Source organism: Phlebotomus argentipes, unplaced genomic scaffold, assembly GCF_947086385.1.
Source record: "Phlebotomus argentipes unplaced genomic scaffold, Phlebotomus argentipes genome assembly scaffold_18, whole genome shotgun sequence".
In the NCBI taxonomy this organism is placed as follows: domain Eukaryota; kingdom Metazoa; phylum Arthropoda; class Insecta; order Diptera; family Psychodidae; genus Phlebotomus; species Phlebotomus argentipes.
Window position 1 is genome coordinate 14,239,809 of NW_026776177.1, and position 16,554 is coordinate 14,256,362.

At 41.1% G+C, this 16,554-nt stretch overlaps 1 protein-coding gene across 9 annotated transcripts in view; it reads right to left on the minus strand.

Moving 5' to 3' along the window:
• LOC132259713 (disintegrin and metalloproteinase domain-containing protein unc-71) overlaps positions 1 to 16,554 on the minus strand; it is a 168,618-nt gene that overhangs the window by 10,080 nt on the left and 141,984 nt on the right. For 4 of the 9 annotated variants that reach the window (XM_059757451.1, XM_059757446.1, XM_059757452.1 and 1 more), the window contains 9 exons: positions 8,598 to 8,891; positions 8,361 to 8,533; positions 7,275 to 7,444; positions 5,946 to 6,109; positions 5,720 to 5,887; positions 5,510 to 5,663; positions 5,162 to 5,453; positions 4,613 to 4,790; positions 4,020 to 4,170 (listed from right to left, as the gene is read on the minus strand). In XM_059757451.1, the coding sequence (XP_059613434.1) occupies positions 4,020 to 4,170; positions 4,613 to 4,790; positions 5,162 to 5,453; positions 5,510 to 5,663; positions 5,720 to 5,887; positions 5,946 to 6,109; positions 7,275 to 7,444; positions 8,361 to 8,533; positions 8,598 to 8,891 (1,744 nt within the window). Of the gene's footprint in view, positions 1 to 3,411; positions 3,518 to 4,019; positions 4,171 to 4,612; positions 4,791 to 5,161; positions 5,454 to 5,509; positions 5,664 to 5,719; positions 5,888 to 5,945; positions 6,110 to 7,274; positions 7,445 to 8,360; positions 8,534 to 8,597; positions 8,892 to 16,554 lie in introns of all 9 variants that reach the window. The other 5 variants (XM_059757447.1, XM_059757454.1, XM_059757455.1 and 2 more) reach the window with 3 other exon arrangements.

The following is a 16,554-nucleotide window of genomic DNA, read 5'->3' on the forward strand; positions in this document are numbered from 1 at the left end:
GGGCAATTGGGAATGAAAGGCGCACAAAAGAAGAACTTAATTACCTGCCTCTAGGCAAGAGACAACGTGACTTGGCGCTCAAACACTCTCTACCGTGGTGAAGTTATTGACGATGACATTGTTTAGTTCTGCCCCCTTGCCATTCTGTACAGTGCGAGGTGGATGAATAATGATAGAAAGTTTGGCGGGCAGAGTTTCTGTTGAATGTCTTTCTTTTTCTCATCGCCACAGTATCATGCAATTATCATTATGAGGGTGCGACTGGGAAAAGTTGGCATTTTTGTGTCGGGGTGTGTAATTAAGAAAATAATAATTGCAGTATAATTTCAACTACAGACAGCATTCTTGGGCATTCCACCATTTTCCGCAACACCCAAAGTTGCTGCTGGCAAAGGAGTGAAAATCTTCTCAATAAGAAGCTGAAACGTTGAGTGGCAAATCCCTCAAGATGACGGATTAACCGACCTCCGGGAGAAGTGTGGGAAATAAAATGTTTAATTCCATTGTGGGGTGTTTTGAGAGCCACACAAGGAGCCCCATTCGGGAAATGTTCTTCTTGTACTGCGTACCATGATGAAGGGAAAATGTCTGGAGATGAGAATGAATGAGCGTGAATGAAAAATTGCAGCATTTTGGGGGGTGAAATGAATGAATTGCATGGGGATGATTCATCAACTTCCCCGCACATTGATGATATTATTTGAGCTCTGGGGCAACAAGAGACGGATAATGAAATTGTTGAACTTTCCGCACAGCTTTTTCACGCGAACGTCAAGCTATATTACTGTGTTGGTGGTCTAAATTCAATTTATGCAGATATTCCGGTAACTAAATATCCCTTAATTAATTGAAAATATCATTGGAGTTTCGGTCAATTTTACTAAATGAATTGAACAATTAAAAACCCAATGCGAAGGTTTTTTTTCCGGGACGTTATATGAGCTTTTCCTCGTTTTTCCGGGAGTGTATTTTTTCAGTTATATACTTAATGTTGAATAAAATGCAAAAAAATATTTTACGCCAAAAAATGTGATGACTCTTGATGTAGGAAATTTTATAATTGAAAAATCGTTTATTGCCCAAGTACCTTGCATTTCCAGATTAAATTAATTTTTGAATAAAAAAAAATCCCTCAGGGCGGCAATTTTGATTGATAATCTGGAATACGTCATCGTTTATCTGTGATTGAGATTGCAGTGCAATTGACATGGTAACAAGTAATAAGCGTGAGCTTTTAATGAGGTTTATTTGTAAAATTTTACAAGCTCTCTCTCCTTAGTGTTATATTTCACTTATTTCCAACGCAATTACATACACATTGAAATTAAATTGAATTAACATAATATAGAGTGGAAAATAGAAAAAAATCAATAATCTAAATTTTAGCTGAAGCTAAAATACCTCAAATATATTATCAAATGGAATATTAATACAATAAAATTAATTTCATTATCGATGGCAAACAACATTATTAATTATCCTGCAAATGGTGGTTCACTTTTCCAATAAGCGTCAACGTGTATCTGAAGGGATGACCTTTTACATAAAAGTATCACGTAAATAATGTCGACGTTACATATTCACGCTGTTATTGTTTATGGGTATTGATAAAAATTTATTTATATATCGTTGAACAATTTTTAATTACACCCGCATGAAATGTATATGATATATTTTACTGATTTTGACTTTGTACAAATTGGTCAGAATTCATCAATGTGGCATTGAATAAATGGAATTTTTTTCAACCACTGCAATCTCCAGAATATGCGCAGATTCGAATCAAACATGATTGATCGAAATGTTCATTTCAGTGATGTTATAATGCATGAAAGTTCCATGTCAATTCATTTGATGAATTCATTGCACATTTTTGCAATTATCAATTAATGTGGGAAAACATTAAGAGACACTGTCTATGCTTCTATATAAGAGTCAAAAACCAATTTACATGACATCATAGATTTTAATACCCATATTCGACATGACTAGCACAATGCAAATTCCAATTTCCGTGCAATTAATTGGCCGCGGGGGTGCGCAAGCTAATCACAATTGTTGTGATGTTTGATATCGGCGTGAAAAAAAAGTGGTTGGATGGCGTAAACATGGGAATAATCGATATTTTTGAACCATTGGAGGTCAAAAAGTTTTCAACTGGAAGGAATAAGCGCGTTTTTTGGCTATTTTCCTACTCATTCTCGTTATTAATTTACATTGTGCCCGGTACGATAGAGCAAGAACAAAAACATGACACGGGAAAATTCATTTTATACCATTTTTCGACATTCAAATTGCCCCTCATGGTCTGTTGTTTGTACAAACCATATAACAACTGAATTTTATTACAACAGATATTTTATGGGAGACACAATTTGAAATATGTAGATTTGCATCTCGCCGATGGTATTTTTTATATACGTATTTTGTATTTTCGCTTTGCTTTCTCCACAACACAATAATAATATTCATATAATAATAGATTGACGTCAATAAAATGCAATATACAAAGTACACACATGACGTGTAATGTGAAAAAGGGAGGAGAAATAACAGATAATATAAATGAGGCAAACACACACCATTTGTTGGCATTTATGGTGCGATTTGGCCTGCTGGAAAATCGGCAAGAAAGGATACACAAAAGAAAGGTGGTCACATCAACTTAAAAAGTGGATAAAGTACGACAAATAGACAATAGAAGGTAGATTACAGTCGAATACAACATAGCAGCACCACATCACATTTAAGGTATATTCAAATGCGAGATAATAATATAAAATTTAATTTTATAGTACAAAATTGATTTGATTATCAGCGCACAATTGACTACCAACGAAATTTCATTAAAATTCGATTTGCAATCCCATTGCGAAAATGGGACACTCGAGCCAGAGAAGTAATCTAATATTTATATGTATGTTTTTGTTGCAATTCACGCGATTACAGCGGCGTTACAAGTGTATATATCATTACTACCAATTGTCTGTGCGTGTTGGATTTAATTAAAGCAAAATCGTTGCATTTATTCTCCGTTCTCAACCATTATGGTGAGTCTTGCACCCCAAAAGCATCATCAGTTCTAAATCATTGCTTTGATACACAGTGGCAACAGGAGGAATTAGCCAGTCCGGATGGAGATTCTCCTGAAAAATTACACTGCCTGCAGCTGATTCAATTCCTCTTCTGGTCACTGTATTCAATTACAAACAGTGAAATTTTATGTGTATTTTTGTATTGTGTAAATTCGTCGAAATGTCATCAATTTTGGACGGTTTTTTTTGACGTGGAATTCGAGCGCGATTCATGCAGTTTATCGATTGTCTGGCTGTTACGATTGGCTTTCAATGAATTTCAACGAATACAAAGTACTTGTGCCTGATTTTATGATGGATGTGTGTTGTACTCTACCTGTAGCAAACTGCCATTAATGCAAAACTAGTGAAGACGCATTTGACGATAACCACTAATATGATGACCATTGAAAGTGTGCTGATTTTATCTTCTTGTCCCTCGTCTGGAAATTTGTGAGCCAAAAAAAATTTGAAAACAATCTCTTTCCATCACTGTGGCGGGCTTTTCAACAGGGCCAGCACACAGTTAATGTTCTTACAATCTACGAGTAAATAGCAATTAGTTAGAAAGTATATCAATATAGTACTGGACATAACATGTATAGTAAAACGAAAGAGGTTGCAATTGAAAAGAAACAATGGGATTGGGAGAGTACAGAAGATTAAGAGGTGGAAAGTATGCAGAAAGTCACACTGTGGAGTGGGAAGAAGGAAACCTTTTGGCAAAGTATATAATAAAATCGAAATGTGAAAAGAGGCAAAACTGAATTAAACTCAGGAGATAAATTAATCATTGATCGATTTAAATTTCCACAGATTACCATTGTCATTTCAACTTGTGTTTATGTCATTTGAACTTGTATGAGAAGTGTGCTAAATTATCAAGTTTCAGGATGAAACTTTACCACTTTATCACAAATATAGTAATTCTTATTGCCGTCTTACCGTAAGTCACAATTTTCCGCTCCATTTTGAGTGTACTGTTGGAGGGTGGCGGCACTGGGGTGGGCGCTAAAGTCGTCAATGGAATCGATATTGAACAGTCGGGCCCACCCCAACCGAAATCACAAAAGCACTTATTGGTATTTGTACAAACCTTGAAAAGAGATGTAGAGAGAGAGAGAGAGAAAATGTAGAATTAAATTAGAGCTCGGGAGGTAGAAAAAATCGCAAAATCACGCCCTATATATTCTCACTCAAGGCCCGTCTTCTCAAGTATCCCCAAAAGCAATCCTCCAAGTCGTGGAGAGGCAAGAGAAGGCGCTTTTTTTCAGAATTCTCATGAGTTTCACTTGAGAGATGTGTTTCAAGTGAAAATCCATTGTGTGTGTTTCTCCCCGTCGCGTGTGCTCGTCTTGTTCCAAACCCACTTTGCCCGGTCAGAAAAATTGTCAATTTCCCACCCAGAAATCATTCCGCAATCGCTACTTTTCAAATGACTCCCAAAATATACAGGGGAGAAGAGTGATTCAATTTGCCACCAAACTGCTATTTTCACACCCATTCGAGAATTGATGGGCAACAGTGTGTCCACTTACCCCATGTCCGGAACATTCGTGATTGTTCTGATTCGAGGGACACTTGGTTTGATCAATATGAGGGAAGATACTGACACATGTTTGATTCACGCAGATCAAATTGTCTCCACAGGGTGTTCCGTCCCTCACAAGTCCATGCGGTGGTAAATCGGAAGACATAAGCGTACCACTGGTTCCCCTGCGGGTGACAAAGGGAGAACAAAAGTGTTAGATAAAAGTATTTCGCCCACATCACAAAAGAATTCCTCTGGAGAAATTGTCTACTGAGCGTGAGGATATGCCATTGAGATATATCGTGTTAATTGGTCAAATAGTGACACAAGTCGTGCAGAAGGAAAGTTATGGTCGCTCTTGTTCTCCCACTCGCTTTGAGTGTGGTATTTATAGTCACTATCACATGTTCTTTTGTACATTAAATGGATTGAGAGAGATTAAATTGGCTATACTTTTGCAGGATATTTTAACTTTATAATCATTCCACTTAGTGCTAAAGGAATTGCTTTAGTATTGAACACTAATCAAGTAAAACTATTCAAATTCTAAACTTACTTGCACTCATATTCGACACCCTTGATGGAAATGATTGTTGTGGAGTAGAGATCGTCAGTACCGAAGATGATAGGCTGTCTCTCACCCTCTTTGCATTGCAGAGAGCCGCAGAGAATGTTTTCCGGCTCACACTTCTTAAACTCCCCATTGGCATCGATGCCACAGTGGCCGTTCATTGTACCCTTTCTGTTGAATTGCTCATAGCACTGGCGATCCGCCGCTGTGCCGCCGTATCCCCAAATCTTCTCACATTGGAATGCCATCGTGGGACACTGGCCGTTGAAGCAGTACCCTAAAATCACAGGTTTGTCAGTTTTGCCATTGCACACGGCTGAAAGGTTGGCTTACCCGTGTGTGGAGTTGCGAGATGCTCAGATCCGCCACATGGATTGCCGTTTTTTATGAACACATCCTGAGGACACAAGCCACTGTCCCCAGTACAGAATTCCGGCAGATCGCACTCGTTCGTAGAGTCGCGACAGATTTGTCCCTGTTTCCTTAGCTGCAATTTGACTGGGTGTTACTGGATGTGGGCGAATGTCGGAGAGGAATCCTTACCTGGCAATGGTCGCAACATGGACCGCTTGCACACTCAGCTTCCTTCTTGAGCTTGCACGTGATGGGATCACAGCAGGGGTCCTTCTCGTCGCATTCCTCAAACGATCCACAGTCGCACTCTTCGCCTTCCTCGACAATCCTATTGCCACAGTTGCGCCTCACCTCGAGCTGTGGGCGAGACTTGTGTTATTTTTCCCACCGGAAGGATGGTGATAAAGTGTCTCACCTCATTGGGTTTGTTGAGCAAACACAGGCCATGACCAATCCGCAGTGCATCGATGTAGTCTGAGCGGCTGCACTCGCTGAATTTGTACGGTTGGACATTGTCTGAGCCCACAATTGACTGCGCCATTATACAGCCGTGCCAGTCGCGGCAGTAACACTCTTCGCCTGGAAGACGCCCAAAAAGAAGTGCACACATGCCAGATAAAATAGCTGAATGTGAAAAACACCCGGACCAACCATTAAACTTTCACCCAGAGATGCGAATGTGGGGTTTGGGCGGGAAAGCCACAGAATTCCACGGTGAGGATTGTAAAATATCGCTCTCGCCTCTTGTTTTTCTACATTGCAGGTAATATTTATGAAGGGCTATATTTTTATTATTTCATATTTATCACTGGTTATTTTACAGATTGATAAATTCTGTATTAAAGCTGAGGCTTCAATTATAATGCTTGAAATGGCCTTGGGAGATTTATTTGAGATTCTGACATTCCAGAAATTTGTGTTTGAATCCAAATTACTGGAAGTTTAGCACTTGCAGAAAGGTCTTTCTGAAGAAAAATTCGAGGGTTGGTGGCAAAAGTTATTTGTGAGAATGAGCGAATTCTTTGGGTATGAGAGACAATGTATCGTCGTCGCTTCCATCACCCAGTATCGCTATTTCAACTATGTCAGATCCATTGAATAGCCAAGCTGCAGATAGCAAAGTGGGTAATGCAGAGACGATGTAAGTTCCAGTCGGCAGAATTATAAGAACCTCAATTAACATTTCCAAATTAAATTCAGAGAATGTGTCGCACTTTGAGTGTCCGGGGGTGGAGTGGGAATCGGCAATTTTGCATAATGGACACTTTGGAATATATCGTTATTGTGTGAAATGATGAGGGGGTTGGCGAGGGAACCCTTTTGGAAATTATCGTCGCATTCAGAGGCGACACTATACATCGACGAAGATGGGCGATAAATAATATTCTCTCCCGGAGGCCGGGATGGGGCGCCCCGAAAGGGGTATGAGTGGGATAAAGTGGCGGGGTAACAGCCTCTTCCGGCACAGAATTCCGGCAAATGGTCCAAAGACGAATATTTTATGTGCCATTTACTTATGTAGCGCCACCCTTTTGTAGCATTATACCCCCATCTAGCTTTCATGCCATCTCTGGTGGGATGGAAATAAATCATGGAATGATAACACTGGGCTGTGGATGTGAAGAAGGCATTCGGCAGAGGCCACGGAAGTCACATTTTGGGTCCCTCCAAAGCTGCTTTACGGGGCCAAATTGGGAGCATCCTCGAGGCTCTGAGGATATATAGGATTGAGCCGTCCACTTACGTCCATCATCATGTCCCATGCCGATGTTGTGGCCGATCATATGGGCCATTGTGCCCGCCAGCAGATGAGGCTCGTACACGTTGATGTCCACACTGATTCCCACAGCCTTTGGGGTGCACACAGTCTCCGGAACCGACATGCCCGCCTCGCCGCCCGCAAACGTTTCACCCCTGCGAAGGCAACACAGAGCATTAGATTCCCAGAAGACTGCCCTCCCATCGGGACTCAATTTGCCACCGTCAGTCCCTCTATTTGCCAAACAATCCATTTACGGACTGAAAAATATTTTTCCTAGCAATTTATTGTTATTGGCATGTTTTAGTACCAGATAGACGAGCAACTTTTCATGTCAACTTTTACTGGGTGTATAACTTGGAAAATCTCTGAAAAATATTTCCACCACTCAATTTCCATATATTTTATAGCCAGCATCAGCTGTGTACTTTGGATTGGGACTAGATAAAAGAAAAACATCCCCCAAGAAATTAAATGAAAATAAATTCAACTGGAGAAATGCATTGAATTCTGTTCCGAATTAATTCAAATTGTGATTTATCTCTTCGTCTCTCTGTTGAACTTTTCAAAATCTTCGCTATCTCACTTTTATTCGTCCAGTGTAAATAAATTCAGCGTGAGATGAACTTATTCAGAGTGAAAGATGCTCTTCAATTAATGGGAATTCAAACGCAGATTTTTAATGCATAGTTTTCAATTAAAAGTACAAATGGAAGAACATCATTGCACAAGTGGAAAAAAGATGGCGAGATACGTAATGAATGTAATTCGATTTGGACAAAGAGATTTCTTTCCGCTTTTTGTCCCAACTTTCTACTCAACTGAGTAAAACAGATCAATTTAATTACAATAATGCAATGCAGAGTAAAAAGGATTTCTACTGAGCAAACGGAGACAAATTTAAATGTTACCCCCAAAAGGATGGCGTATACATTCTTTGTGGGGCTTTGGAAAATTTTCAGAGAGCCACATCTCTCAGAGACGTAGTAATTGAATGCATTTATAATGATTCTAATGGAAATTTTGATATCTTTCTGGCATGAGTCCCGGGGTTTTACTGGCAATACTTACGTTAAAAGTTGCGTTGTATCTTTGTCAATTTTAAATAAATTCCTAGACGTATAATCGTTAAAATTGGAAATTGCCCTACTTATGTCCTTTCCCCCATCGATTTGCGCCTTATTCGACTGCTGCCATGTTTCTATGTACACCACTGAGACTCTGGTGTTGAGTGTGCGAAAGTACTGCAAGAAGCCCAAGGTTTCAATTAGTGAAGACATTATTCTGGAGGCGGTGGGAAACACTTACCAAATCTGCAATGTTGGCAACTTGAATGGCATCGTGAACCACCTCGGCTCTTGTACTGCCATTTCTCTTCTCGAACATCGCCTTGTCGATAATGAGTGCCGTCTCAATGTACTTTGTGGCCTCCCGGACGTCTCTGCGATAGCGGCCCGCCCCGTTGGGATCCGGCGCCTCTACCAGACCTGAGCCATGGGATGGTTTCCTGGGACGTGGCATTCGCCACTCCAGATTGCCGGAATTGGCACAGCCTTTGTTTGCCTTAGTGCGAGCCTCGAAAATTATATGCGGGTGCTTCTGCTGAAACAATGTAAGACTGTGCAAGTTATACAAATCCGCATGAAGGCATTGGTATTATACTTGAGGCATCTACCCAATAGTAACACTTTGGCGTGTGCTTTTAATCTCCACCGACAACAATGGTGCATACACACATTTCTCCCATCTCTCGGGCCGAGGCAGGAGCTGAGATTCTGAGTGAGAAGATTGTCTGTGCATGTAACATGGAACAATTTCCCAATTTAATTGCACGTGCATTCGTCAGTGACATTGGGAAAATAGTTTCGGTCTTAAGTGTTGGCATGGATCACGAGACGGAAGCATATTCGCAATGTGGAAGAGGTAAGCGCCATTTTCCGTGCGGCAGCATTCAAATTCATCATTGGGATTATTTGGAAACTAATTAAGGACGACGTGTGGGGAATGCAGAGAGGCGACATTGTGCTCCAGGGACACGTATCACTCCACCGAGATATTTCAACAGTCGTACTATCTCAAACATCATGGCTAAGAAGTGTGTAAAGCAAACTGAATATAAAGCATTTGAGAAGATCATTTTTTAACGTCTTTTATTTTAGAACTCTCTCCCCAAAATCTTGTCAAATTTACATTGAAATTGACCATAGAAATTTATTAAATATTTGCACTATTTTTTAAACCTGTTATTTGCTCAGTTATCTGTAAGAAAGTTAATTTGGTATTTCTCAGAGGTTGAAATTCTGTTGAAAAACTCAATTTCCATCGACTGATTGCGCAGTTCCACTGTGTTTTTATCGAATTTTCATGGTTCTGAAGCAGCAATTTGCCTCGTGAGAAAAACTGCAAAGCCACGAGAGAGTGAGAAATGTCAAAGAGCAATAAATTCTCCTATTTTATTGCCCTGTTCTGAATATTGTCCACTTTTGCACTCTTCGTTGTGGCCATTTGACTCTCTTGGCAGTATCAATTGTGATTGTGGTCCGCTTTGCACAGTCACGGGCTATCTTTATTAATTATTCACCATCCGTGGGGATTAATTGTGTCCCCATTGAATCTCTCTCGGCTTTATTGAGCCACTTCAGTGTCCACACATAGCGAATTAATGAATATATACGAGACAGGACGAGGTTTTCTCACAGGAAAACTTTCTCCAGGGCTGTGAGACTTTTTTGCAAACAGTTTCGCCTCTTTGAACAAATATATCTTACATGAAATCGCAGAAATAATGAGTGTCTGGCCGCTCATACTTTCCTACTGACGGCTCACGAGATGTACGTGTGAATTTGTATTTACAGCAGAATGTTGTGCTGAGAAAATTCCCCTTTAGCATCTCTGTGTGTATATATATATATATTTATATATATATGTATGTATAGTCTGAAACGGAAATTAGGATTTAAAAGAGATGGGATTCAACTGACAAAGGCCTGGACGCTCTTTATCATCGCCAACACGTGACAGTGATGAAAGGGAAACGGGCTTAAAAGAATGATGAATGGGCGAGAAATATCAACTCGATATGGAGAGAATATCCAATAAAATTCAGACGATGCGAAATCCTATTAAAGGATTTCTATTTTCTTAATTAATTAAATTTCACGAAACCACTATGAACATCAATGGCATCAAATGAGGTTTGGAGAGATTTTAAAATGAGTTCTCTTCATCTCCACTCTGCATGAGTGTTATGTTTGGGGAAAATTCCTGTTTAATACATTGGATGATTCATTTTCAGCTCAACTTGGTGTGAATTTTCACAATTTACCGGATACAGACTCCATATATCGAAGTGGAAATGGATGAGGAAAAAACAGGGAACTCAAAGCTGTTGATGGTAATTTGGTTGAAGGTATTCTTGTGTGTGGCTGAAGAAACTCGAGCCCTCCCGGTAGTTTAATTTGCTCGAAAATGGACAGAATATTAGAGTCAATTGCCACGAGAAATTTGCTCTTTTGAATTTTTCCACCCACCCGGGCGGGCAAATGGAAATTCCTCCCTTTCATGCTAAATTTCCTTCCATGCCCTGTGCGTGAAGGGATGGATGGCAGGACAAGAAGTTCCACTTAGTGAAATGATAAAAAGCATCGGTGCATGAAAGATACTCTTGATTTTTCCGCTCCCACTCGAGATGAGAGCGTAGAAGTACAGTGGAATTGAGGGGATATCAACTGAAAATTAGGTCTTGCCGCCGCCTTCACGTGCTCCACCCTCGCAGCCCGCTGCTGTTGTTGTATCCTGAGTCGACAAGACTCGAGCGTCAATTCTCCTTTTTCCTCCTTTTTTCGGGGATGTTGCTTAGATGTGTGAGAATTGGATCACAATCAGGCAACCGTAAAAAAGAAATCCAATCAAATGTCTCTCCACCGAGCTTGATTCGTGCGGTGGCGAATGAGGCATTGCTCGCCATGAAGGCCACGGAAATTGTGATTGCATCGATAGATGTTTTTATTGAATCTACCAAGGAGTCATACACATCTCTATTGGATTATCTCAAATCAACAATAAATAGTATTCTGATGGTCTTGTGTCATATTGTTGCCTTTCTTCATTCCACATGACGCAGACGAGCTCATCTCTGTCATCCGAGAGAACATCGTAAAAAGCGATATATGGTCATTCGGTAACAAAAATCAACATTTGATAAAATCAATAATAAAAGTCTTTCACTATAGTAAGATATAGATCCCGAAGTTACGACATACAACGACTGTGTCCTAGTAAAATCGCCTAGATTTTGACTCCTAAGTAAGGAGAGCATTCGTGTTTGAAAGGTAGTGAAATGCTGCACACAATAAGAGAGCGAAACGATTGAAAGGTGCTGAGAAATGTGATGGCAAACATTGATGGAGTTTTGAACCATGAGCAAGAAGAAACAACTGGTTCGAATGCCAGAAGATCGAATGCTCAGGAAGCCATGGAATCCGAAATCGGAGGTGAAGCAAGCGAGAGACCAATCCCAGAGGAGATATAAAAGGCGTAGCGAAGCATGAAAAATGGAGAAACCTAGAAGAGACTTAGAGCTACTTATTTGAATTTCTTCCCGAACGTTAACTCCCTCAAATAGTGGAAACATATTTGCGAGATAGACCATGAGCCAGGGGTGCAGAGAGGTCGAGAAGAATGGTCAAAAGTTTGCCAAGGAAAATATTTATCAAGTGATGTATTCATTCATTTTGTGAGATAGTCCAGAGTGGGAGGGGATGCAATGGTTGAAAGGGTTAAATTGATCGACCCTTTTCCATTTCAATTTATGGAGTGTCCTGCACTTGATTCAATCTCCTTTGATTTTGTTAGTCCAGAAGTTCCTCAGACGCCACTTTTGGTACTCTGCCAGAAGATACATTCGCCATAAGACGTAAGACAATCTGGGTGAGCCAAAATTCTTCAATGGGGTCTTCAGTATAAAACAAACCTCATGGGAAGTTGCGCTTGCACAGTCAACGTGGGGAGTGGTACTTTCTCAAGTTTGCACTTGCATCGTCTTCTACACACAATAACACGGCAACGGAGACTCCTCATACGTATTAAAAGCAAGAGGCTACCATTCGCAGATCAAGTGCGCCCTCGGAAGTTTGTTTGTTTGCGTAATTGCAATTGCAGAGCACTGAGACGCCCTTCCGACTCGCCTGTGGGCGATGATGGGGATATTCTCTCTCTCTCTCTCTCCCTCTCTTTCTCTCTTTGCCTATCTCTATCTCTCTAGAGGATGATAGTGCTTGTCTGCGCGTAAAAACAACATTTACCCATAATGAGCTCTGGAGCGGAATTGATTTGAGAAGATTGTTCTTGGGGAGCTTCCATGGCTCTCGAAATCAATATGGCACTCCAACATCCACCTTATTTCATCCCCATTTCTCATTTTCTGGCCTCCCCTTCTGAGACTGCAATTCCCCTGCCATCTCTTGAAAGGTTCATTGGCCGTTGGCAGTCTCGGCATTTGTGTGTTGATTTTTGCCATATTCTCCAGATGAATCGGATGATTTTCGCTAATTGAATTGTACTCCGGAAAAATACTGCCAATGATTTTCCGCTTGAGTGCTCTTAATTATACCGTGATGTCTAACAAGTTGCAATATAGTTTGTAATTCAACATAGTTTTTACACTAATTAACTGCAGATTTCTCGAATTTGTCGCATGTTTGAAGTGGCTTAGCTCTGCGAATGGCAAACACTCAATTTTCCAGTCACTTGCAATTATTCCCGTTGATGATAATTGTGCAAATGCTCCGCCACATAACTTGGGTGTGTTTTGAGTATGTTTCAAGAGTGGGAAAGTGGTTTTGCTCCAGAGGTTTAACCAGAGCATCTCAAATGCTCTTGTTCACGTGTTACCCATTCCTTCAACAATAGAGAGATTGTATGTGTGTGTGTGTGTATCCCATAAAGTGAGAATGTGCCAAATTTAATATAAAATATGATGAGCACAAGACACTAATTGAATCTATGAGTAGAAAATTAACAAATTTCATTAAATTCACGACACCATTGACAATATTTATCCATCATCCATGTTTCCATTCATTCGCCCTCACTCTCTGCAGTTTACGCTCACTCAACAACTGGAAGATGAATTTAACGCAAAACCAACACCTCAAACACCTGCTTGTCATCTGAGCTTTTATTAGATTTTCCAAAGCTCTACCAGTTGCCGCGTGTAATGGAAGAGCGCTCGAGTGACGGGAAGGTTACAAGATTCTGCCCTATCAAGAGGATTCATTTCACCGTTAATGCATTCGGTTTATTTATCAATTAAAAATGTTATTCGTGTTTTCACAAAGATCCACCATGAATGTGCAAAAACTCATCTACCATTTCGAACATTATCACTGAATAATTCAATTGATGAGATGAAACTTTTATGTTGACCTATGACTCTCGAATGGCGCAAAAAATGCAATTATTGTCTGCAACATTGCAAAAATTCCACCCATCCCGGGGGGTTGGAAGGAGTGTTGAGCGACGATAGAATAAATCTATGGCGTATGAAGTTGTGCAAAACCTTATTTCCCTTTCTGGTATTGTTTACGTGTGGGGGAGAGCTCCGCATATAGCTGGGATTTTTGGGGGTTGGGTGTGAGCAATTTCCGTAATGACTGGAGGCACGGGGGAAAGATGCTTGTTAAAAGTGAATTTTACGGTTTTCGTCCAACCACTTTCTTCACGTTCAGTCACACCCATTAAAATAATTAACATTTTGCGAAAAGGCCCAGGCAAGTGATGAAATTCTCAATGGTACTGCCAAGCAAATAATAAACGGAATAGTGGAGGCGCCTGGTGTGAATGTGTGTGGGATTTTTGAGGAATGCCATGAGGCTGAGGAGGGAAATTAACAGCAACTGATGAGGATATTTACGATGAAACTTTCTGCTAAACCATAAAATATCATTTTATCTATATCTACGTGAATTTTATATGTATAGCGTTACATGAGAGAAAGTCATTAATTCCTCCCAATATCCCATCCTTAACTGCACATTTGTGAGCATTTCTGGTTACTTTTTATGAGAGACTAAATGATTTTGATTCCAATTTCATCACACTTTCTATCTACATGAGTGTGTCTATGTTTTTAGTAGGAATTTAGTCTTCTTAAGATAGAGAATATAACCAACTATTTGATGTGAGCAATACTCCGTTAGTCGAGCTATGGATCCCTCTGCTTAAAAATGTCTTTAACTAACTTACTTCTTCGTCATTTGAGATATTTGGTCAAACAACTGAAATGTGCAAAGAGTGGATGGGAATAGTGGAATGCTGAGAAAGTGGAAATGCGCAAATTCAGAGTATGTAAGATGAAAATATTCAATTGTACTCCGCTCCTCTTCCTCGATGATCAACTTTGTAGTAGTCCTTCTACTCCAGCCGATTTTGCACACGTTTCGTAGATAATTTTGAAAAATTATCCGCCACTTATCCAACAGTGGCGCTGGCGCTGCCACGAATGTCATTCTTTTGCTTTGTGCTGAATAAAGTACACGTGTTCGTGATTTTGCTCTCGAAAATGGAGCAAGAAATCAAGAAATTGGCGAAGCGGTTCGACAGGATGGAGCGGAAGCTGAGGGAGAGAAAGCGGAAGAAGAAGCAGAAGCGTCACGGTAAGAATAGAACTAAAACTTTCTGCTTCTTTGTAGACACCTAAAGTGAGGTTATGACACCACACTCCGGATAGCCAAAAGATGAGTTTTCACTCATCGTGGTCAGGTCATGCCCTGACCACAGCGCATTGGACACACATAAAAAGCTATTGAGCCAGGCGCGGTCTGCTCTACTGTTTTTTATGCTTCCGGACAGCCATTGTCTGAGGTGAGCCATGCTCACTGTGTCCCCGGAAAGCTCTAGTTTTCACTTGAGCGTGCTTTAAAGGCTATAAGCATAGCCTTAAGTGTGCATCACACGTCCCTTCTGAGTCATTACTCGAAGGAGAAGCACCTTCCGGTTGAGAGCGATATCTCTCATTGATGCGCAAGGCTAGCATCGTCTCCTGCCCACATCAATCTCGCGTCTACATTGACATCTCAGAGCGTCTACATTGACATCTCAGAATTGAAGGTAACCTTAAATTCTTTCTCTTCCTATGAACTTAGGGAGGAACAGGAGCACCTCAAGGGGCAGGAGCAGGATTAGGAGCACCTCCAGACACAGGACGAGGAGCAGGAGTTCGCTGAGCAGCAGTGAGAGCCCCGACAGGTCGCGCAAGGAGGACGACATTCCTTCAATTCAGTCCCACAATGAGGCTGAAAGCGATTCTCACAAGAGTGAGGAAGATCCTCCACCAGATCTGGCTATCATCGACAACGATGAGGCTGATATTCTCACCGCGGGTGAAGTTATTGAAGTCCTGGGAAAGCGTCTTTACCAGGAAAAAGACTCTGCTCCGGAAGTCTTTCCCGAAATGGCCGTGCGTTGGGATGAAATCATTGGCAAGGGAATTCCAGATGATGTGCTCAAGATCTTAACTGCAAAGTATCCTCCGCCAAAGAACTGCGGCAAATTCGAGCCATCAAAACTGAACCCAGTTGTGAAGGCTACTATGTCTGAGAAAGTCGTTTCACGTGACAATCAAATTGTGAAACGCCAAGAGAAGCTTTCTGCTGCCTTGTCAGCAATCGCCACAGCGCTTTCTGTGGTGGTGACGTCTAAACCTCCGGAATGGAAGAGTCTCGCTGAGACTCTTTCCGATGCCAATAAAATCATCTCTGATGTACAGCACGACCAGGCGTTAATCAGGAGGACCCTGATTGTGGCAAATGTGGGTGCTTCCATGCGAGATACTCTGAAGGAAACAGAAATTGGAGAATTTCTGTTTGGTGATGCACTGGAGGAGACAATCAAGAATACCAAAACTCTCCAGGCTGCATCGAAGGATCTCAAGGAGTCGACTCCACGCACAAAAAACTGGAAAGCCCCGCAGCGACAGCATCAGCGAACGCAGAAGACTTCGACAGCGGCCAGCGGGGCAAAGAAGCAGACTTCGTCGAGGAAGCAGACCCAGTACAAATCTAGGGAGAAGAGTCGCACCACGTCAGACTCCAGACGCCGGCGTTAGAGACGGTAGGTCATCGGGCTGGTCGGTTGAGAGACTTTTATGAGAGTTGGAGTGAAATTACTTCAGATAAAGTAATTCTCTCTTGGCTAGATGGGTACAGAATCCCATTTTCTCGCCATGTACATCAACCTCGACCGCCAAATGAGAAGAAATTCTCTC